The sequence below is a fragment of the Leptodactylus fuscus genome, chromosome 6, assembly GCF_031893055.1.
Source record: "Leptodactylus fuscus isolate aLepFus1 chromosome 6, aLepFus1.hap2, whole genome shotgun sequence".
NCBI lineage: Eukaryota > Metazoa > Chordata > Amphibia > Anura > Leptodactylidae > Leptodactylus > Leptodactylus fuscus.
The window spans coordinates 68,977,619-68,997,529 of NC_134270.1; the positions used below are offsets into that span (position 1 = coordinate 68,977,619).

Consider the following 19,911-nt stretch of genomic DNA (forward strand, 5'->3'; position numbering starts at 1 on the left):
CTGTGAGGAGGCGGAGTCTAAGATCGGACCACAGCAGTCTCCATTGTGGTCCGATTTTAGACTCCAACTCCTCACAGACAAGCCTGTAATAGCAAGCTGCCAGCTCTCCCGACTAGCAAGGACGAGCCTGCTGCAGAACCAGTGTTGATTTGCCGCAGGCTCGTCCTTGCTAATCGTGAGAGATGGCAGCTTGCTGTTACGAGGGAGCTGATTTTTTATCAGTGCAACTGCAAGCGCTGTGCAGTTAAAGCGCACGAACCTCATAGACTATAATGGGGTCCATGCGCTTTAACTGCACAGCGCTCCTCCTAAGCACTCTCCTCCTGCTACTCATGGACTTGGTGACTCTCCATTAGTCGAACAGTGCTTTCCCCTGAAACGAGCATTTTTTCCCCATCGACTATTCCCATACACTATTCAAGTAGTCAAATATTGAGGCTCTACTCGAAACGAATATTGAATATCGAATATTTCACTGTTCGCTCATCTCTATCAGCCAAGTCTCCACTCTAGAGACTTAAAGGAACACAAAATCTGCCTGGCAATTGCAGGCCCCTCTATGCCATTCATAGGGCCAACACTCATTGTGATATCACCTTCTGTCACACCCACACCTGTGATACCATCACCCATTCTTGAGTTTTCATGAGAACATCCCAAGTAATGTCATTACGTTAGTGACCTATAAGGGACTTAGCAGACCCCATGTACCTGATATTATCAGTGACATCACCAAGGCAGGACTGCTTGACCCTATGATTTCTCACCCATGGCAACTTTCCCTGCTATGGACTCTTTAAGAAGACCCTCCACACCATTGACAGCACGCGCCCATAGGAACAATAGGGTTCACAATCTCATGAGTTGTAAATACAGGTCGTCTCATTACTGGTTAAAAGCACAACGCTTTTCAGGAAAAACTATCCCATTTTCAAGTGCATAAGGGTTGGAGAGTAGGAATCTGGTCCCAATATCTCCAAACGATCAATGTTATGGTTACAGTGCTATAACAACTATCTCTCCCTTGTGTAATTGTATCAAACGATGTGCTGCTCGGAGTATCTTCCTTCTTCTCGTTCCGCCAATGTGGATATCTGACAGCAGTTGCTCTAAATGATCAATATGCAGTGACACCCACCTGCCATACCGACAATATCATTGTTTACTCTGCCAAGCATTATCGCTGACAATGTCCGTTATAACTTCACACTGTGCACTTTTACCCTTACAGTACAAGCCCTTGACAATCCGCATGATGATTGGTATCAGCCATGATATCGAGCGTTACAGAGAACACAAAATGCCATGACTGACAGCTGTGAGTCTGTAGCTGCATTTAAAGGACTTGCACTATCACTACTTCCCAGGTCCCTAACTATAATAGAAACATCCATTTTATCATGCAATGTGGCTGACATTACCTATTATGTTATCAACAGCATAGATTTCCTCTCTAATAACAGCAGCATATCTCTCGAACTTCCACTTCACATCAGCTCTCCTGTCTCCTGATGCTATCCGCTGTATACAGTGTACACAGTTGCCACATGTCTGTGTTCATATCAGTATGCTTTCCTATAGATTACCTCGAATCTTCATTATTCATTTTGACTTTTCGATGTGCCTGAATAAAATATTTTCTGCCTGTGGACATATTGTTCCGAAAAAAAGAGGAAAGCAAGTTGGCAAACCTGACATGTTTATTCATTCTGGTTCAGTGTAAGTGTAGCCCCCACCACTGGCAGATTTACAGTAAACACATGGATGTCAATCTTGTACACTGCCTGCCAGCCACAGTCTGCTAAGTACAACATGGGGCAACCATCCAATATATTGTGTTTATTTCATTGGGCTTCAGCATCAGTTTTTCTTAGGCAGTTGAAGGAGTCCAAGGTACAGCAGGTACCAAGGAGCAAGAGAAGCAACAGTACCAAAGGTGATCTGGCCCTACATTAGTTATTGTACATTTTATCATCTGGGTATCTGTGCGCTTTCCTTGCCGGACTTTTCTCTGCCAATTTTTTAAGCGGAAACTGTGGTAGAGACTCCTATGGAGACCCCAATGCAGATGTGAATCCAGCATTCAATGTTATTTGCCAAGCAACATTACCTTTGCACACACTTTTTGACCTGCATTTTAAATTACATGTAGAGTATGTTTCAAGTGCTTCTGATGGTATTTTTGGGCCGTCATAACATTTCATATTGCAAAGTCTATTTGCCATTAAATGTATCCAAAGCTAGTCATTTGACATTTGTTGGCTATGTTGTTATATCTTTTATACTGCTGCATGCAAAGGCGCAGTAAGCTGCACTACTACATACAGAGACATTCAGTAAAGATATACCAATATATGTTTCTTTAACATGGGAACCTATAGGCTGAACACCACAGTGGCGTGAGTAAGGAAAAAGGTCAGAAAATGTGCAATTGTAGTCATAATCCGAGCACATTGTACTAATAGAAATGTTATACACGCTGACATCTAGTGGTGAAATGTTTTATAGCACAATCACTCGTATTCCATGCTGTAATTACTGTATTAATGACCAATGTTTCTATCAGTGGTGATCATTTTTTGCCCTTGTCTACCTGTAGATCCCACAGCACATATTGCCCTATTAAGATTCATGTACATGACTGTTTCAGTTTTGGATTCCAGTATTTATTTTTAATGTCCATTTTGCATCCATTTTTCCTGATTTTTTTTTCTCTCTCTCTCCAATCTAGCTCTAAGCCACTATAGAACAATATGTGACAATATCCATAGCCACAGTGATCAGTGATAGTTACAACAATCTTGCCTAGGAACCCTACAATTGAACTTAGGGAAACCATCAAGAAATGAAGTAAACGATGATTCCAGCACCAAATTAAGATGAAAATCTTGTTGTAAATTAAGACATAGCTTTTAATAGAAAATTAAAAACACATTATGTGTCCACAAAAGGCAGCCTACATGTTTCGGGAGTAACCCTCCCTTGCTCATGAATAAATTCACAAACAAGAAAGCAGAATTTCTAAAGCAATATATTTAGAAAAAGGCTTGAATTTACATAAGCTACCAGTATAGATAGGATGCTTGAAATGGGACAACCCCTTTAAAAAGTGGTTACACACGGCCCCCATAGACTATAGTGTGTCTTACAGGACTTTTCTCTCTGCCGATTTTATGTGGAATGTTGGACGGAGTCTCGAATGTTAGTGTGAACCTACAGTAAGGTCCCATACACACGCTCATGAATTATCGCAGGTCCATGAGCCTGGAAGGCAAACTGACAGGCCATATTTGTGTCGGGATTGTGGCCCATTAGTGGCATGTCTGTGTTGGGCACATGGATATCATCTATGTGCCGTTTTCTCAGGCTAGGTTCACACTAACACTCACCTAAAAAAGCAGTAACTGCGGACCCCATAGGCTATTTCAGTATATAATTGGCAGAGAGAAAAGACCTGCTTGCCAATTTCAGGTGGATTCGCCTGAACACTAGTGTGAACCTAGTGTCAAGGACGATTTCATCCACACGTCTGTGTGTGTGTAGCCTAGCCTAATCATCAGATTCACATCTACATTGGAGGATCTATATGAGACTCCACTACAGATTCAGCTTAAAACCATCCAAGAGAAAAGTCCTGCAAGGAGGATTATAGTGTATGGGGTCTGTGGATTTCTGTAGGTAAGAGGGGGTTCATGCTTGCGCCTGTGTCCACCCACCAGGTCTCCGTCCTATTCCCCAGAGAAACTGCATAGGGGACGGCTTTCTGGAAGTCAGTTTTAAAACCCATTTATTTGAATGGCTTTTAAAAGCAAACCACCGTTCTCCGTATGCAGCCTCTCCGTGGGGAAACGTTTTTTTTTTTTTTTTGTAGGATACAAAGTTGGACAAGCAGGACTTTGTGTCCGTCCAAAAAACGGTTTCCCCACGGAGAGGCTGCATACGGAGAACGGTGGTTTGCTTTTAAAACCCATTCAAATAAAGGCTCGTTCACATCTGCGCCCGATCTCTGTTTATACAGGTTTCCGTTTTCTGCCCGAAACTGGGCAGGAGACGGAAACCTGCCGGCATTTTTCAAATCCATTCAAATGAATGGGTTTGAAAAGTGTGCGGCCGGTGAATGTTTTATGCTCTCCGTGGCAAAACCGTTTTTTTTTTTTAAACCGGACACAGAGTCGGACATGCAGTACTTTGTGTCCGGTTTAAAAAACTGGTTTCGCCACGGAGAGCACAAAACGCTCACAGGTGCTCCCGGCCGGACAGGTTTCCAAACCTCAGAACGGAGACTGGACGCTGGTGTGACCCCAGCGTAAATGGGTTTTATAAAGCCGTCCCCTATGCAGTTTCTCTGGGGAACAGGACGGAGACATGGCGGGCAGACACGGTGTGTGAACACCACCTTAGCATCCCCATGCAGAAACACAAATGCTAGTGTGAACCTAGCAGGGAAATAGATGGACTCGACTATTTCTCATCACATTGACCAGGTCCTTGTGGAGAATGGTGTTTGCCTGGGTGACAACTGCCGTACACTTCATCCGCTAGACAAACTCCCTATTACAATATGGTGGAGGTTTACATTACAACCCCGCACCTACAGTAGTTCTGTACAGGTAAAACCTAGAACATACACACTCCGCTATGTACTTCTATCGCATAATCTCGGGGTCAAACAGGAAATGACGTCTGAGCCACTGCAAAGAAAACTACAGTTCCCAGCAGGCATAGCGACGCGCACTTCCGCTTCCTGTCGCAGGTCAGGGGGAAAGATGGCTGTGTTCTCTAGTAAGTGTGATTCAAGGAGACTTGTCTGATTGGCAGTAAATGGTCCTTGTGGTTTGTGTAGCTGAGAGCTCGTACACGTCTGGTCAGTGACTGCTCAGGGGGCGCTGTCATGGCATTGTCTTGTCTCACTGACAGCAGCAGAGACTGTAAGCACAGATGGCTTTCTCTATGATCTTTATTAGAGATATGAGACTACTATTGCAGGTTGTATTACAGCAGGTTTGTGTGCTCTGTACTGTCTGCTATCTTATTGGGCTGCTATTATTATTTTAATTTTTTTAATTATTTATTTATTTTTTTTTTACATTTTATAAAAATTCTAAACGTAAAACTTAAAGGGATTGATCGAGGTTAACAGTTTTGTCTGGCATACTGATCAGCGTGGCACAGGAAAATAAATACAGTCATACTCATCCCACTGATACCCTTACCAGTCCAGTCCAGATGCTGCCCAGGTCCCTGATCTCTCTTTCTTGGTCCCATCCCAACATGCTGGGTCAAGGCAGTATCTGGACTGGACTGGCACAGGATCAGTATGACAAGTATCACTATAATTATTTATTAGTACTATACTATGCTGATTATCCCCTCCCCCAGAGTATACAAATTTTCAAAAATCTTCACCCTGGTGACAAACTCCCTTTAAAGAGGTTCTATTAACCCTTCTCTGTCACAGCTATTTTTTAATTTGTGCAATGTTCTTATGAGCTTTGTGTTTACAGCATTCAACGTGTGGCCAAAATGGCATGCAACCTGTATCTTGTGGACTGGTACAAGTGGGGCGATACCAAATTTATTGAAGTAAAATGGTAGCTGGGCTCTTTGAAATTTTTTTTTAATCTGCTCTGGCGCTCACTGTATGGGGAAAAAATATTTTTATAAGTTTGTAGACCAGGCATATTTGGACGCAGGGATACCTAATGTGCTTATGTCTTACTTTTATGTGTTGAACCTCACAGGGTCTGATCACTAATACAATTCACTCCAATGCCTGGTAAAATTGCTAAGGTTCTATTACAAGCTTAGAGCAGGCTGCAATAGAACTGATAGAATGACAAGCTTGAGACCCAGGGCAACATGGTGGCTCAGTGGCTAGCACTGTAGCCTTGCAGCGCTGGAGTCCTGGGTTCAAATCCCACCAAGGACAACATCTGCAAGGAGTTTGTATGTTCTCCCCGTGTTTGTATGGATTTCCTCCCATACTCCAAAGACATACTGATAAGGAAAAATGTACATTGAGTTCCCCTATATGGGGCTCACAATCTACATAGGGGAAAAAAAGACAAGCTTGGGACCTTCAATAGACAACAGGCTATCAGGACAGTAGATCACTGCCCTGGATCTTGTTCTTGTCTGAGGTGCTAAGTGGCGTTAATGATCACAGGTTGGTATAATACAGTGGAAACCCAACGGCTATGGCAGCCATTCAACTCCTGAGCAATCGCCATATTTAAATACCTAACATTCGCTGTAATGGGACAGTAGATGTCAGGAAAGTGTTAAAGAGCCCTCTAAGATAGGGCATGTTATATATCATTGTAAAGCTGACAGAATACTGAATTCAGCACATTATTGGTTTTGGGTCCAGTGATATTGGTGCCATTAGTTTGATTACCGATATGACTGCGCTTGTGAGAAGGGCTGACCTCACAGCTCAGTGTCATTGCTGGACAGTGAGGAATGCCTACAGCTTACAAGACTAGAAGTGCACTGACATAGGGGAATTCCTCACCATCCAATGATGACTCTGAGGTAGAAGGCCAATCCCTCTGACACTGAATTGATATCAGTACCGAAAGTAATAACAAAGATATCTAAGGAACCAGGACAAAAATCTTCACAATGACATATATCCTTTGCAATGGCATATAACTAGTAATCTACTGAAATCCATGTAGATTACAAACTGGATTTGTTTGTGATCCACTCAGTTGACTCCGTTCATCTTGTATTTCCAATATTGATTGTCACATACACTATGTCTCCTATCACAAAATGTTAAATTACAGGTAGTCCTCGGGTTACGACTGTCTCGGGTTACAACATTTCGTGGTTACGACTAGAGATGAGCTAAAAAGTAAAGCTCCCCCGTAACAGAAAGCTGCCAGCACTCCGGACTAGCAAGGACGAGCTTGCAGCAAATCAACGCTGGTTCTGCAGCAGGTTCGTTCTTGCTCATCGGAAGAGAGCTGGCAGCTTACCGTTACAAGGGAGCTTACTTTTTCTCATAGGAATGAATAGACCAGCGTTGATTGGCCAGTATACAGCATTTGGCCAATCAACGCTGGTTCTGCTGGAGGCTCGTCTGTGAGGAGGCGGAGTCTAAGATCGGACTACAGCAGTCTCCATTGTGGTCCGATATTAGACTCCGCCTCCTGGCCAGCATTGATTGGCCAAATGCTGTACACTGGCCAATCAACGCTGGCCACTGCATTCCTATGAGAAAAAGTAAGCTCCCGCATAAATGCAAGCTGCCAGCTCTCCCTGTACAGTATTTGATTTAGTGTGCAGCAGCTCGGAACCGAGGAAGACTGTACTGTATATGGTACAGTCTTCATCGGTTCCAAGCCGCTGCACACTAAATCACGTTGATCTGTTCCTACGCGGCGTCGTATGGTACGTTTCCGACTTACGTCGAAATTCGGTTTATGTCGCCACGTAAGAACGGATCAACGTCGTAAGTCAAGGACTACCTGTACATACTTCATTTTATTGTCCTTGTGCAACAATTTGGTGGGTTTCTTTTATTTTTTTCTGTTCACCTGTAGAAAAGATATGGCTCCCTGACGGTTATATATAAATATTTTTTTTTTTATTTACTTTCACGTTACCATGAGCTATTATCTATATAACCTTCACGGGGCCATATGGATGGGGAACAGGTGGATGGATGTAATATAAAAAAAAATAATAAAAAGTGAATTGATCAGGGGCACAGCAGCAGTCAAATAATGTAAGTCATTTAGGGTTTTGTAATTGATGACGGGTCTTTAATTGTGACATTCTCTTATTTTACTCTTCTTTTATTTATTAAAGAAGTGGGTGCGTTCCTGAAAAATGCCTGGAATAAGGAACCTGTCATAACTGTGTCTGCTGGCATTGGCATTTTGGGTAAGATTTCCTGTTGGCAAAATTGTGCTCTCTAGAATGCAACAGCCTAGGGTCTGGGGTCCCACCCTATTGACAAACGGAATACTTAGTTATTAGTCTATTCATACTTTACCAGGAATAAAAACAGAGAATTAGCACAACATATAGGAGGGGATTTAGCAAGCCCTGCACTCTCAAATTCTGAGGTCAAGTGCTTGTAGAATAGGGATTTGCTAATTTTTGGGCTTATTTATGCAAAACTTTCACATTATTAACTTTCCTACATGTAGCGCTGCTGCCACTTCATCTTGGAGATTGGTGGGGGTGACAGCTGTTGGAGCCCCACCTATTAACACTACTAATATGGAGTGAGGAGAGTAATATAATATCTCTCTAGTCATATGCTGGATGGTGCTCTGTAAAGAATTTCAGGACTATTATAAAGCAGTGCGGTGCCCAGGAAACTTCTTTAGGGTTGGTAGTTGAGCACCTGTGTAGTGAATAAAAAAGAATCGGGGCAATGGCAGTACTTGGGCAGTGTGTGCAGCAAAGTTAGGGTTAACAGAATAAAGGATATGCTGAGTTTCATGCTATGATTATGCTATACATGACTGATGATGTGTTGGCATATCTAAGGTTATGGAGCTGCATAGCCTGCAAAAAATGGTTATTGTTCCTTACTAGTTTAGACAGTTTTAATGTAAATTGTATCATTTTTGTCTTTACAGCTGTTATACTGCCTTTTATCAGTCCATATAAAAAATACACCTCCATGTACAACCAAGTTGTACCGTACAATTACCCAGGTACGTACATACTGGCACTACCCCGAGAGCTGATGGATGGTATTAATGGGACGCCAAACTGAGTAAACGTCCATATGTCTGCAAGAATGTCTTGAAAATACTTCTTGTAGCCATCTGAAGCCGTGAAAAGGAGCGTGGCTTAATGGGATTACTTATATTATAATGCTATTAATGTCAAGGGTGCTGTACATATACATAGCCTGTGTATTTTATACAAGTTCAGAGCTTGTTATAGGGTATGTGCAGGAGAAGTCATGGACATGATGTGAGGAGTAGACGTATAATTATATGGCCACGATCATCTGCAAAGGACCTAAGGGTAGGGTCACACACACAATGTGTAATGTGCTGTGGTAAAACACACCCAAAATTAAGCAGGTCATTGATGGCAGCTGGCCTACAGCTTTCAACCTTTGCATATCCATAAGTAACAACTGGAGCAATGCTGTTGGATGAAAACCTGTTACTTTATACAGTATCTTTTTCTTTCTTTTTTTTAATTCAATATGCTGTTAAGAATTTGTTTGCAGTTTCCCCTAGTCTGCTCACAGACTTACCTGGTTACCTCTCCTGCCAAAGAGTGTAGTGTTCTTTCCAGTGTAATAGCTCAGCAAACATCAGAGGGCCGGGTTCACACAGGGTATTTTGGACTGAAATTTGACGCGGAGGCCGCCTCAGGATTCGGTTCAAAATACGGGTAGCTGCGACTGGATGCTGGTGCAGTGTACCGGCATCCAGTCACGCACTCCTCTCCACATTAGGCCCAATGAATGGGCTTAATTGGGAGGAGGAAGTGTCTTCAGGCAGATTCGCGAGTGGAATCCGCCGGAAGAATGAGCATGTCACTATTTTATTCCGGGAGCCGGTACAAACGGCTCCTGGAAAGACGAACTGACCCGCTCCCATTGATTTCAATGGGAGACGTCTTTTTGCTCAGGATTTTGAGACAAATTTGGCTTCAAAATCCTAACCAAAAAATTCTGTGTGAACTCAGCCTCAAGAAATCTTCCCTGTGGAAATTAGAGTTTAGCAACAGGGGTTCTTATCACACTGGCCCCAGGGATCATAGCCAGTTAGTAGTCATAGGCTGGTTGCAGCAAGTAGGGAGAATTAAGCTTCTATGCAGACATGGATATAACTAATATTTCAGATTTACACATGTGCATATATTCAGCTGTTATATTTTGATCCTAAATGAATGTATTCTGCTATCAGTTCCAGTTCGAGATGATGGTAACATGCCAGATATCCCCAGTCATCCCTCTGACAAACTTGGGCCTAACTTGGATTGGCTGAAGAAATTGTAATTCTGAAGATCTGTGTATGTCCTATCAGAAATCTTTTATAGATTTTGCTTTATCACGTCTCCTGATCACACATTGTACAATGTCAGCTTGTATTGCAAAAATATGAATAAATTATTCTTCTGGAAAGGTGACATGAAAGAGATTTGTTATAAGGTTCTTTCAGGAATACATTGAGGTATAGTCTTGTTAACACAATAAAGTCCACTTTCCCAATTGAAGTGCTTTTCAGTCCCTGTTGTAATCCTACTATATCATTTACTATTGGCCTGTTCTTGTAATGTGTCTTTATATATCTTGTGGAAATACAGTTATATCCACATAAATGGAACAGTACTAAAAGCAGGACACTTATTTTTTTTCAGTGTTTTGCTGTGATCGTTGCCCCCAAGGGGAGGCAGATTCTGGATGGAATCTACACCCAAATGGGGAGCATTAACTCCAAGATTCTGTTGTACATTTCAGCAGAGGCCTACATCGTGCACCTCTTTGCTATTGTTTCCCATGGTGTATACAGCACAGGCTGCTGCTGATGATGACTCAGCTTCCTGTTTGCACACACATAGGAGATAATAGCAGGGACAAGTGCTGCTGGGAACTTCCTGTGCTGGCTGGAAGCTAATTAGCATATGAATAAAAACGGACTTATTCAGAAACCACTGAGGCAATTTACATACTAAAGGTAGGTGTGGAGTAACCTTTCTAAAGGCTATGCAAGGATGTGATTAGTTAAAAATGACTTTTCCCAGTGATAGAGCCCATTTAAGAACTAGCTATGAAATAATCTGAGATATCCTTAATTAAAAAGTCAAATTATGATTTTATATGTAGCATCAGCAAACTGCTGCATATAAAGTGAAAACTCCTGACTGTGTTTTTAACTAGTGATTCTCAGCCTTTATATGATACCAGAATCATTTTTCTAGGTGGTATAAAACTGAAGATTTTATCAGATATTTGCAGTGACCCCCCCTTTATTAAAAGTTTTATCTCTGCATATTTATAATATAACTACGGATTTACCCTAGTGACATCTCAGAGGATTTCTAAGGTGAATGTTACAGCCTGTTTTAAAATACAAAGGAATATAGATGGGATGTAAAGTATATTACATAAATGGTCAACAAACAACCCCCGATACAATGGTGTCAGGAGGTTACACTTTAAAATACAAGAAGCTGGATGGCGAGAAATGGCAGGTTTATGAAAGTTGCCAGTAAAATCCGATAAATGGTGATATAATCTTATAATTGTCAGTAAGTCAACCACACAATGTAAACTGACATCCGGTCTACACAGAGTGCATGCTCTTGACGAGTTGACAGACACTATTCTTTATGTATGTAGGTCCAAAAACAATGGTGGAAATGCTTCAAGACATCCTTGTGTTTTTGGGTAGAAGTAAAGACAACGTTGCTTCTCGTGTAGATTCAGTAATCGTCTTACATAATTTAATAATAATATGGTGACACTGTAATGTAACAAAAATACAACAGAAACAAATGTGTACATATACCAACATTGTACTGTTACTGCAAAGTAAACAATACAATCTATAACATACAACGTATAAAAGTATAAAACATTAATCTGCACCACACTATTGTTTCCTCGTAGCATTGAAATGGGGTCTTGGACTTAAAAAGGGTCCAAATAGTAGGATAACTCCCTGTATAATGTGAAATGTCTGAATAGTTAAAGCAGCAATAAGTAAACCTTATTACATTATACAAAGAAATACAGACATCTCCATGTCTTGATTTCTCATCTGCTGCCTCTCCACTGTAGAGTTCATGTGCCTAGAAGCTGACCATTGATATTTCCAGAAATTAGGATTTTTTACGCAACCTCAAAAGCACTAGTGTTGAAATTCAGAATATACGCAGATCTTGACAGAATGAATGTTCGTTGTCCAGTGTAGGAAGGCACATTTCCAGAAACCACATTTTTGTTTCATGTATCAGTCAAAATCTGGGCAGGGTCCAGGGCTCGAGAACTTTGTGTACTGCAGAATCTTGTCTCGGGGACTCAGAGGACGCCAACTAAGATTAAGCTCCTCGTCTCCATCACATAAGTAATCTTCTTCAATCTTAACCTGCAATAGACAAGTAAGTATATCAGAAATGTACGAAGGATACAGAGACTTATTAAGCATTCCAAGAATAGGTGAGTCTATGTGTAAATAAGGCGGTCAGACTAACCTCAAAATTCAAGGCTACATTTATTTTTCAATATTCGCTATATACTATATTTAGTATACATAACGCTACAACAGCACTACACTTTGCTGCTATCTTTTACCGTTCCAGAGATATTGGTGCCATTAGTTTCCAATATCACTGTGCTCTTGGAAAGGTACGACCATACAGCTCAGCATGGTCACTGGGAGGTGGGGAACACAACCTCCCAACCTCTAAGCAGCCTAGTCCACTGTAGCCCTATTTATTACCTTTGTGGAGTGCAGTTAGAATGAGAGTTCTAGCCCTTACTTCTGTTCTGACCTGTTACATGGGCCATAAGCCTATAGAGTAGAGAGAAGTCAATTGTGACCAAGAGTCAGGAGGAAACTTTATCCTGGACTGTGGGACAATTCAATATAGTGTATCTAACTACTTTACCACTTAGCTATACCTGCCTTAGGCTCCCACTCAGGGACTTATGAACCCAGACAGACACCCAGCCCACCTCTTATAAGAGGGCGCTTACCTGCTTACCGAGCAGTCATCCTAAATTTACCAGGTGCAGCATCTTTACAAATAATAAAAGAGCTTTGTTGTTGGATGTGTTGCGTATCAGCAGTATTGCAGTACTGTCCACAGTGTTCCTCATGTGCACTAGTGATCATACATCTAGTTTTTTTTAATGAACTAGATCATAAGGAGCTAATCTCCAAAATTAAGAGTTTATGTCATTATTTCCCTGGCTCTGGATATCGCTGAGAACACCCTGTTATCCAAAGTCACTATTAGTTCCTTAGAGGAATTATAGTTTTGTTAATGATCAGATGATTTTAATATGTCTGGTCATTATTAATGTTTTCTAAGGACAATTAATCACTTATACCATAAACTAGAAGTGCCTTGTTGAACTCTGCAAAATGAATAACATATTCATTGTCAACCTTAAAACCTGGAATTATTGTCTAGCAGTTTGGTGACAGACAGTATAGTAAACAATGAGATTTTAATAAGTACAAGAGGAAGATGCCTAATGAAGTAAACAGATCTACAGTATAGGCTATAGCATAACATACAGCACTTAGCTCTGTGCCTTCAGGGCAAAACTGACCGCATCATGTGTCTTGTGAACTACCTGAGCCAAGTCTAGTTCAATGAGATGCAAATGGCTGGGCACAGCAGCTATACCTACTGTAGTTTAATAGTCCTGACTCAATAGCCAATGTGTAAGAGAGCAGCACCTAGCATACTTAGCACAGAGTAGACTGGACCTCTGGACTAATATGGTGATTTTGGTGATAGTTGCTATATATGCAGACTCTCTAACATGAAGATTTCAACTTTGCCTTTCCAGCAGTAGAAGCTAAATAGCAAGTGCGCAGGAGGGGCTGCTGTGATGTAGCGCTCCTTCCTCCATTTGTTTTAGTTCATGATAAACTAATCTCTGCCAGGGATGTGAACTAGAAGAGTAAGTTTACTATGAAGATTAGTTCATTTTCAGCTACTAGTTCATGAACTACCCATCACTAAAGTGCAGGCTTGTGTCTTGCACATAACATTGCCTGTACTTGCATTACTGTAACCTTTGTATATCACACCTATGAATTTCCCACATATTTGCAGCACACCTACTGTATATACCTTGATAAATAGTAAAGAAATTGCGATGCTTGCCAAAGTGCTGCATTACTCCACTCTGCTGATCAGTAATAGATCCTCCACCAAGTTCTTACTGATAGCCATGTTATTCAGAAAACCCTTTAATTCTGCTGAAGGTGACTTAAAGGGGTTGTCCCATCTCAAGAATACTATCTATACTGGTAGCTTATGTAAATTGAAGACCTTTCCTAAATATATTGCTTTAGAAATTCTGTTTTGTTCGCCTGCTGTGTGACCTTACTCCTCCAATTGTTTACACAGCATTGCCATAACCACTGACCTATAGAACAAGTGATGTCACTCACTCACTGCTCTTGCCAGCAGGACAATCATTCAGCTAATTGCAGTTTACTGATAAAGCCCACTCTGTTATTTCTCTATGTAAACAAACAGATAACACGGATTCCATTCTGTTCAAGCTTCTGCATATTATCTGATCTGCTTAAGTGTTCAGTGTCCCTTTCAGCAAGAAGGAGGAGGGGGGGGGGAGAAATACAGGTAGTGAGAAGCAGACACTGCAGGCAGACTGCTGAGACACTGAGATGGGAAAACCCCTTTCACTGCTTTACCTGTGCAAGAAGTGGCTCTGATGGAAGAAGAGACTGGCTTATCTTTTTTCCTTGATCTTTCTCCTCTTTGAACTTTTTTCGTTTTTTAGCTGGTGGTCCTTCCACTGGGCTTTCTGGACTAGTAGCCTCTAAACCAAGTGGTGGACCTGTTAGACATCTTGATAAGTCCTCATTTTCTGGGGGTTCATTTTCAGAATTTGCTGGGGTCGGTGAATTACAGGCTTGGGTGCCTTCGTCCTGGAAAAATGAAGGTTGCTTAAAAAAATGTATATTCTTAATAGAATATTAAACTTTAGTTTCATATAAATGCAGTCCGAACCCTTGAATTATATCCAAGATATTTACATGTGAACTTAATAGCACTCCTGGGACTGAAAAATAGTTACTGGGCCTTACAGCAGAGTAGAGATCAGCTACAGATAACCCAGGAGGACCTGACATGTCTGTACATTACGTGGACAGCCTATTGGTTTTAGTATGCATTGGAATACTTTATTTCTCCTGTGGGAATGCTGAAGGGAAACTAAACAGATGTTACCAACATCCCTTACACAGTACCGGTCTTGTTAAGAGGATGCTATGTGATCAGCTTAACCTCAAGGAACTCCACATAAAATTATTTCTCCATCCAAAATGTGTTCCAAAGTCATTTTAAATTATATTTTATGTATATTGGAATACAATTTACCTCAAGAAAGAAAGTTAGTTGACTCTTTCTATAATCATCTCCGTAAGAGTCCAATATTTTCATCAGACATCTGAAATAAATACAAGGCATTAGATAAATGAAGTTCTAGATTACTCAGATCTCATTGTGTGACCAACAACATCAAATATTTAGTGTGTACTCAATGTGACATAGACGGGCAAATGATCAGTCAACTGCACAGTATATATGTAATAATTCAGCCTGCTATGGAAAAGACTTTTTGGATCGATGGATGTTAAACCTGTGCCCGAACTCTATTTTCTGGTTTTTGTCTTCTGCTGACAGAAGATGGAAACCTGGCAGACAGTGTCCTACATGTCCGACTTTGTGTCCGGTTTAAAAAAAAAAAACGGTTTTGCCACTGACAGCACAAAACGCTCACGGCCGGACACTTTTCAAACCCATTCAAATGAATGGGTTTGAAAAATGACTGCAGGTTTCCGTCTCCTGTCCAGTTTAGGGCAGGATACGGAAACCTGCAAAACGGAGACCAGGGTGCAGATGTGAACCCGCCCTTACTTGTACTTCAAGTAAATCTCCATTAATTCCTATGATTGCAAATGCTTTCCCAGTACTTAAGTTTCAACCTTGACCCAGCAGCCAGTGTCATATTATAGCCTGGGATTATTCTTGTCCCAAGCTGAATTATAATGAATTTGAGATTATAGAGCATCACATGCAATGTGGTCATTTTGTCACGTGTAGGGTGAACTCTGGTATTGGCATTATAAGGTAAGTACCAACCTTCTCTCTTGTTTCAGCTTTCGTGTTATCTTCTGAACTTGGTGAAGTCTGTTAAGTATTCTCTCATTGACCTGAAAAATAAAAGACCTCTTAATATAAAAACTGGTGAGTGTATGCGTGTCCTATGAACATGAGGCAGTTCTCATAAACCTACAGGTTATACCTATTACCAGCTAGTACAAATGATTGCTGCCATTGTGACTATATTACAGCATACCCACCGTTTCATTTGATTTTTCAGGCTAAATAGTTACAGGTTTACAGAAGGAGTGGCACTATATCTGGTCATTATAGGATTTATATTCTGTAGTTTATATAAGTCTCCCCCTTGGCATGCTAAATGTGGAATTTGCAGTTCTATCTGAGTGGGGGGGGGGCACTAGATACCAGACACTGCACATAGAATCACAGAATGGATAGATAGATAGATAGATAGATAGATAGATAGATAGATACTTTGGTTGTATTACAAAACATTTTTTTAGCTCCAGCATCAGAATATTCCTGCTCACTCCTCCCTCCTCTTCTCTTTAGACTTCAAAAGACATAGGTAATATGAGTCATGTGAGCTCTAGTTGTTTTGACAGAGCAGTGGTTTTCATATTTTAACAGACCCTACCTGTCCTGTTGAAATATGTAAATAAGCTCTATTGTTTAACAAACTTTGAATAAATGAATAGTATAGGAACCAGTGTAATATATCTTTACAAACCTCAAAATTTAATGGGGTTCGTGCGGTTTCCGCACAAAAAATGCAGAGAGAAAAATGCTGCTTGCAGTGCTTTTCACTCTGCATTTTTCATGTGGAGAGGGGAACAGAGTCCCCGAACGCAGAGGTGAACCGAGCCTTATTCTCAAAGTCAGTGGATGGAAGTATTCAAACAGCCAATCATGAGAGTGTACAGCATGTTTCTGTGTGTCAGTTTACGTTCATACGGTGCATTTTTGGCAACCCCCCACCACCAAAAAAAACACCACTTGCGTTTTTATATTAAAGCAGCATGCTGTTTTTAAAAATGAATGCACTGTTTGAACCCAGCTTTAGAGCAATAATATTTAGCTGCATGAGAGCAGGAATTGGTGAGGGCAGGTTTCAGTCCCTGGATGTAGATAAGAGTGATTCAATTCACTGAGTTCAAACAATAGCATAAAGTATATTACAAATAATTTTTCATTCAACAGTAGATATGCTTTATTTACATAAATCAGAGGAACCCTTTGTGCCCTCCCTTTGTTGAAAGCAAGCCATTTACTTATTGTATTATTAATTAAAGGAAAAATCTATAGGAGTGTGAGGTCCACATACATACTGGCAGCTATAATGTTGTCATATACAAACCTGTTCAACTTCCTTGCAGCGGCGATTCAAGGCAAGGAACTTTCTTTTGTTAAGTTCTCTCATGCGCTGCTGAGCCTCCTCTTCCTCCTCATCTTGTATGTTATCGCCACTCAGGCCACCATCTACAAATTCAACCTCTGTTTCCAGTTCACTTTCTAAAATGTTACCACCAAAGAGAGGTGGAAGAGCGAGCTCAGATCCAGGTGGAACAGAAAACTCTTCAAAGTTTACAGCAGCCATGATGGAAAATCTGTTACAGAATAAAAAAGACAATTTTAGATTTGTAAAATATGAAAACTACTATAGACTACATCCTATGGGGGAGTTGTACTAATTTGGACTGGGAAGTGGTCAAAGTAGAAAGCAAATATGTTCCTGCACTTGTATACTAGGAAGTACTCCCTTTATAACCAGCCATTTATGAAAAACAAGAAAACTTGATAATCTTCAGTAGTTGATACCTTTTTAATGGCTAACTCATAATGATGACAAATGGCTGACGTTTCGGCACCTCTTAGGGTCCTTTATCAAAGTAAATTTAAAAACATTTCTGAAGGAGCATATTTATATACAGAGCAGGCACAAAGGGTGTTAGATTTCAGGAGGAAGGGGGGGGGTTGTTAGTAATTGGTGGAGACAATTTGGTTATCAGCCATTTATGGCTATACTACAGCAGACATGGCTGCTGGAAGACATATTGGGGTAGATTTACTAGCACTGTCTAAAAATTAGACAGTGCAAACTAAATCTGGTCAAGCACATTAGATTTTCAACATCATTGCTCGTCTGAAACTGAACACTTGTGATGGTTGGCCATACAACCAAACATGAACAGCCATGAATCTTCCAATCTTCCTTTGACTAAGGCTGGTAAATTAATCATGAAATAGGTCAATTAATGATTGAGAACTTGCCCACTTCAATAATTTTATTTATTTTGCATCGATGCCATCCTCTCACACTGCCATTGGCTAAAATATATGTTGCGCTGGGTTCACACCAGCGTTCAGGTCTCCGTTCTGAGGTTTCCGTCTTCTGCATGCAGAAGACAGAAACCTGTGATGCCGAGTCCGGCCGTGAGCGCCGGTGAGTGTTTTATGCTCTCCTCGGCAAAACCCTTTTTTTAAAAAAAACGGATACAAAGTCCTGCATGTCCAACTCTGTGTCTGGTTAAAAAAAAAAACGTTTTCACTGCGGAGAGCATAAAACGCTCTCCAGCGCTCATGGCCAGACACTTTTCAAACCCATTCAAATGAATGGGTATGAAAAATGACTGCAGGTTTCCGTCTCCTGTCCAGTTTCGTGCAGGAAACTGAAACCTGCATAACGGATGCCGGGACGCAGATGTGAACCCGGCCTTAGTAACTGCACACTATCCATTCAGGATTGCTGATACGTGAATAACCAAAACCAAAATTCTGTGGCATATAAATAGGGGTTGAGGCAAGTAAAATGGGAAGTACTAAAATAATTGTTTATTAATGGTAATCGAGGTATAATGCTCAATTAATAGTGATTTTTACTTGGGTCATAATCGCCCAAGCCTAAGTTTGACTACCCCAGACTTTGCTACTAACACATACCCACACAAACACATGCTCACAATACAAGAATCTCCTACAGGTCTCTCAGTATGGCCCATACACAACAGATAATAATGGAAAAAATCATGACCAACTTTAGTTGATGGTTGGCTGTATGGGATGAACTGTTGTAGGGTTACATACGACCAACCAATAGCAGACAGTGTAAAATCTGCCACTTCCGCAGTCTGAAATGTAATGTGTATGGCCAGCTTTAGCCTAAGACTTAAACTGCGCGAAATTTATCACATTGATGCTTTTGGCGTGATGAGAGAGAGGAGATTCTCGTCTTTCATATGACACTATGGTTGCAGTGCTATGTAAATCATTCCCAGAGATATCACTGGTTGAAAACACAGTTGGGATTAAGATATTTATATCATATATATTATATAGCTGCTGTATATAAATATCCTAATCCCGACTGTGTTTTCAACCAGTGATATCTCTTGAAATGAGTTAGATAGCACTGCAACCCGTCAAGATTGTACATTTTATAATGTCTGAGATATAACTGATTGAGGTGACCCTCCGCAGACAGAGCTCTCAATACAGAAACAAAGGAAAGAGTGAAAAAATACAGGATTTCACAGCAAGGAGCCAAAATTTGGAAATAAAGTATATTATAAAATGTATTTATGACACAAATACTGCCAGGAATCAAAAATTTAGTTCCGCATTACATTGTGGTAGGCGTATAATCACAGTAAATATGGGTTCACTATGTAGGCCAATATGGCACTATTATATAAGCAGTATTATCACGGTATTATCATTGTGTGCAAATCCAAAAACATAGAGTGAATGGGTTCACAGTGTCCAGTTATGCAGCAGTAATGGCAGGTGAGCTGTATCAGTGCACATGCTGACAATGACATGGGGAAGCTTCACAGAAACACGATTGAAACAAAGGCCACACATACACGAGCAGATCCATCGATGAACCCCAGACTGTACACGATACGATCATTGCCCGCTGTTACCCTAGTTCTCCTACCTGATCACATTATCCGTCCCTTCTTTCCATGCCAATCCAAATAAAGTTCTGCTATCCAAAATAGGAAAAAAAAACCTCTCTACGCTAATGACCAATTAAAGTGCCCATAACGTCGATCCTGAGGCGCAGGCGCAGCTGCGGACCAATGAAAA

The 19,911-nt window shown here is 40.9% G+C and overlaps 2 protein-coding genes across 2 annotated transcripts; one reads left to right on the forward strand and one right to left on the reverse strand.

Moving 5' to 3' along the window:
- The first annotated feature begins 4,721 nt into the window (after nt 1-4,721).
- On the forward strand, nt 4,722-10,111 carry NDUFA3 (NADH:ubiquinone oxidoreductase subunit A3). Its single transcript, XM_075278568.1, has 4 exons — nt 4,722-4,782; nt 7,819-7,893; nt 8,601-8,678; nt 9,894-10,111. Exons 1-4 carry the CDS (start codon nt 4,767-4,769, stop codon nt 9,983-9,985), a joined length of 261 nt encoding a protein of 86 aa, XP_075134669.1. The 5' UTR covers nt 4,722-4,766; the 3' UTR covers nt 9,986-10,111.
- Nucleotides 10,112-11,551: 1,440 nt separating this feature from the next.
- Nucleotides 11,552-19,872, reverse strand: TFPT (TCF3 fusion partner). Its single transcript, XM_075278569.1, has 6 exons — nt 19,760-19,872; nt 17,180-17,429; nt 15,841-15,911; nt 15,076-15,145; nt 14,388-14,624; nt 11,552-12,077 (listed from the first exon to the last, which is right to left on the reverse strand). Exons 2-6 carry the CDS (start codon nt 17,417-17,419, stop codon nt 11,943-11,945), a joined length of 753 nt encoding a protein of 250 aa, XP_075134670.1. The 5' UTR covers nt 17,420-17,429; nt 19,760-19,872; the 3' UTR covers nt 11,552-11,942.
- Nucleotides 19,873-19,911: the final 39 nt, after the last annotated feature.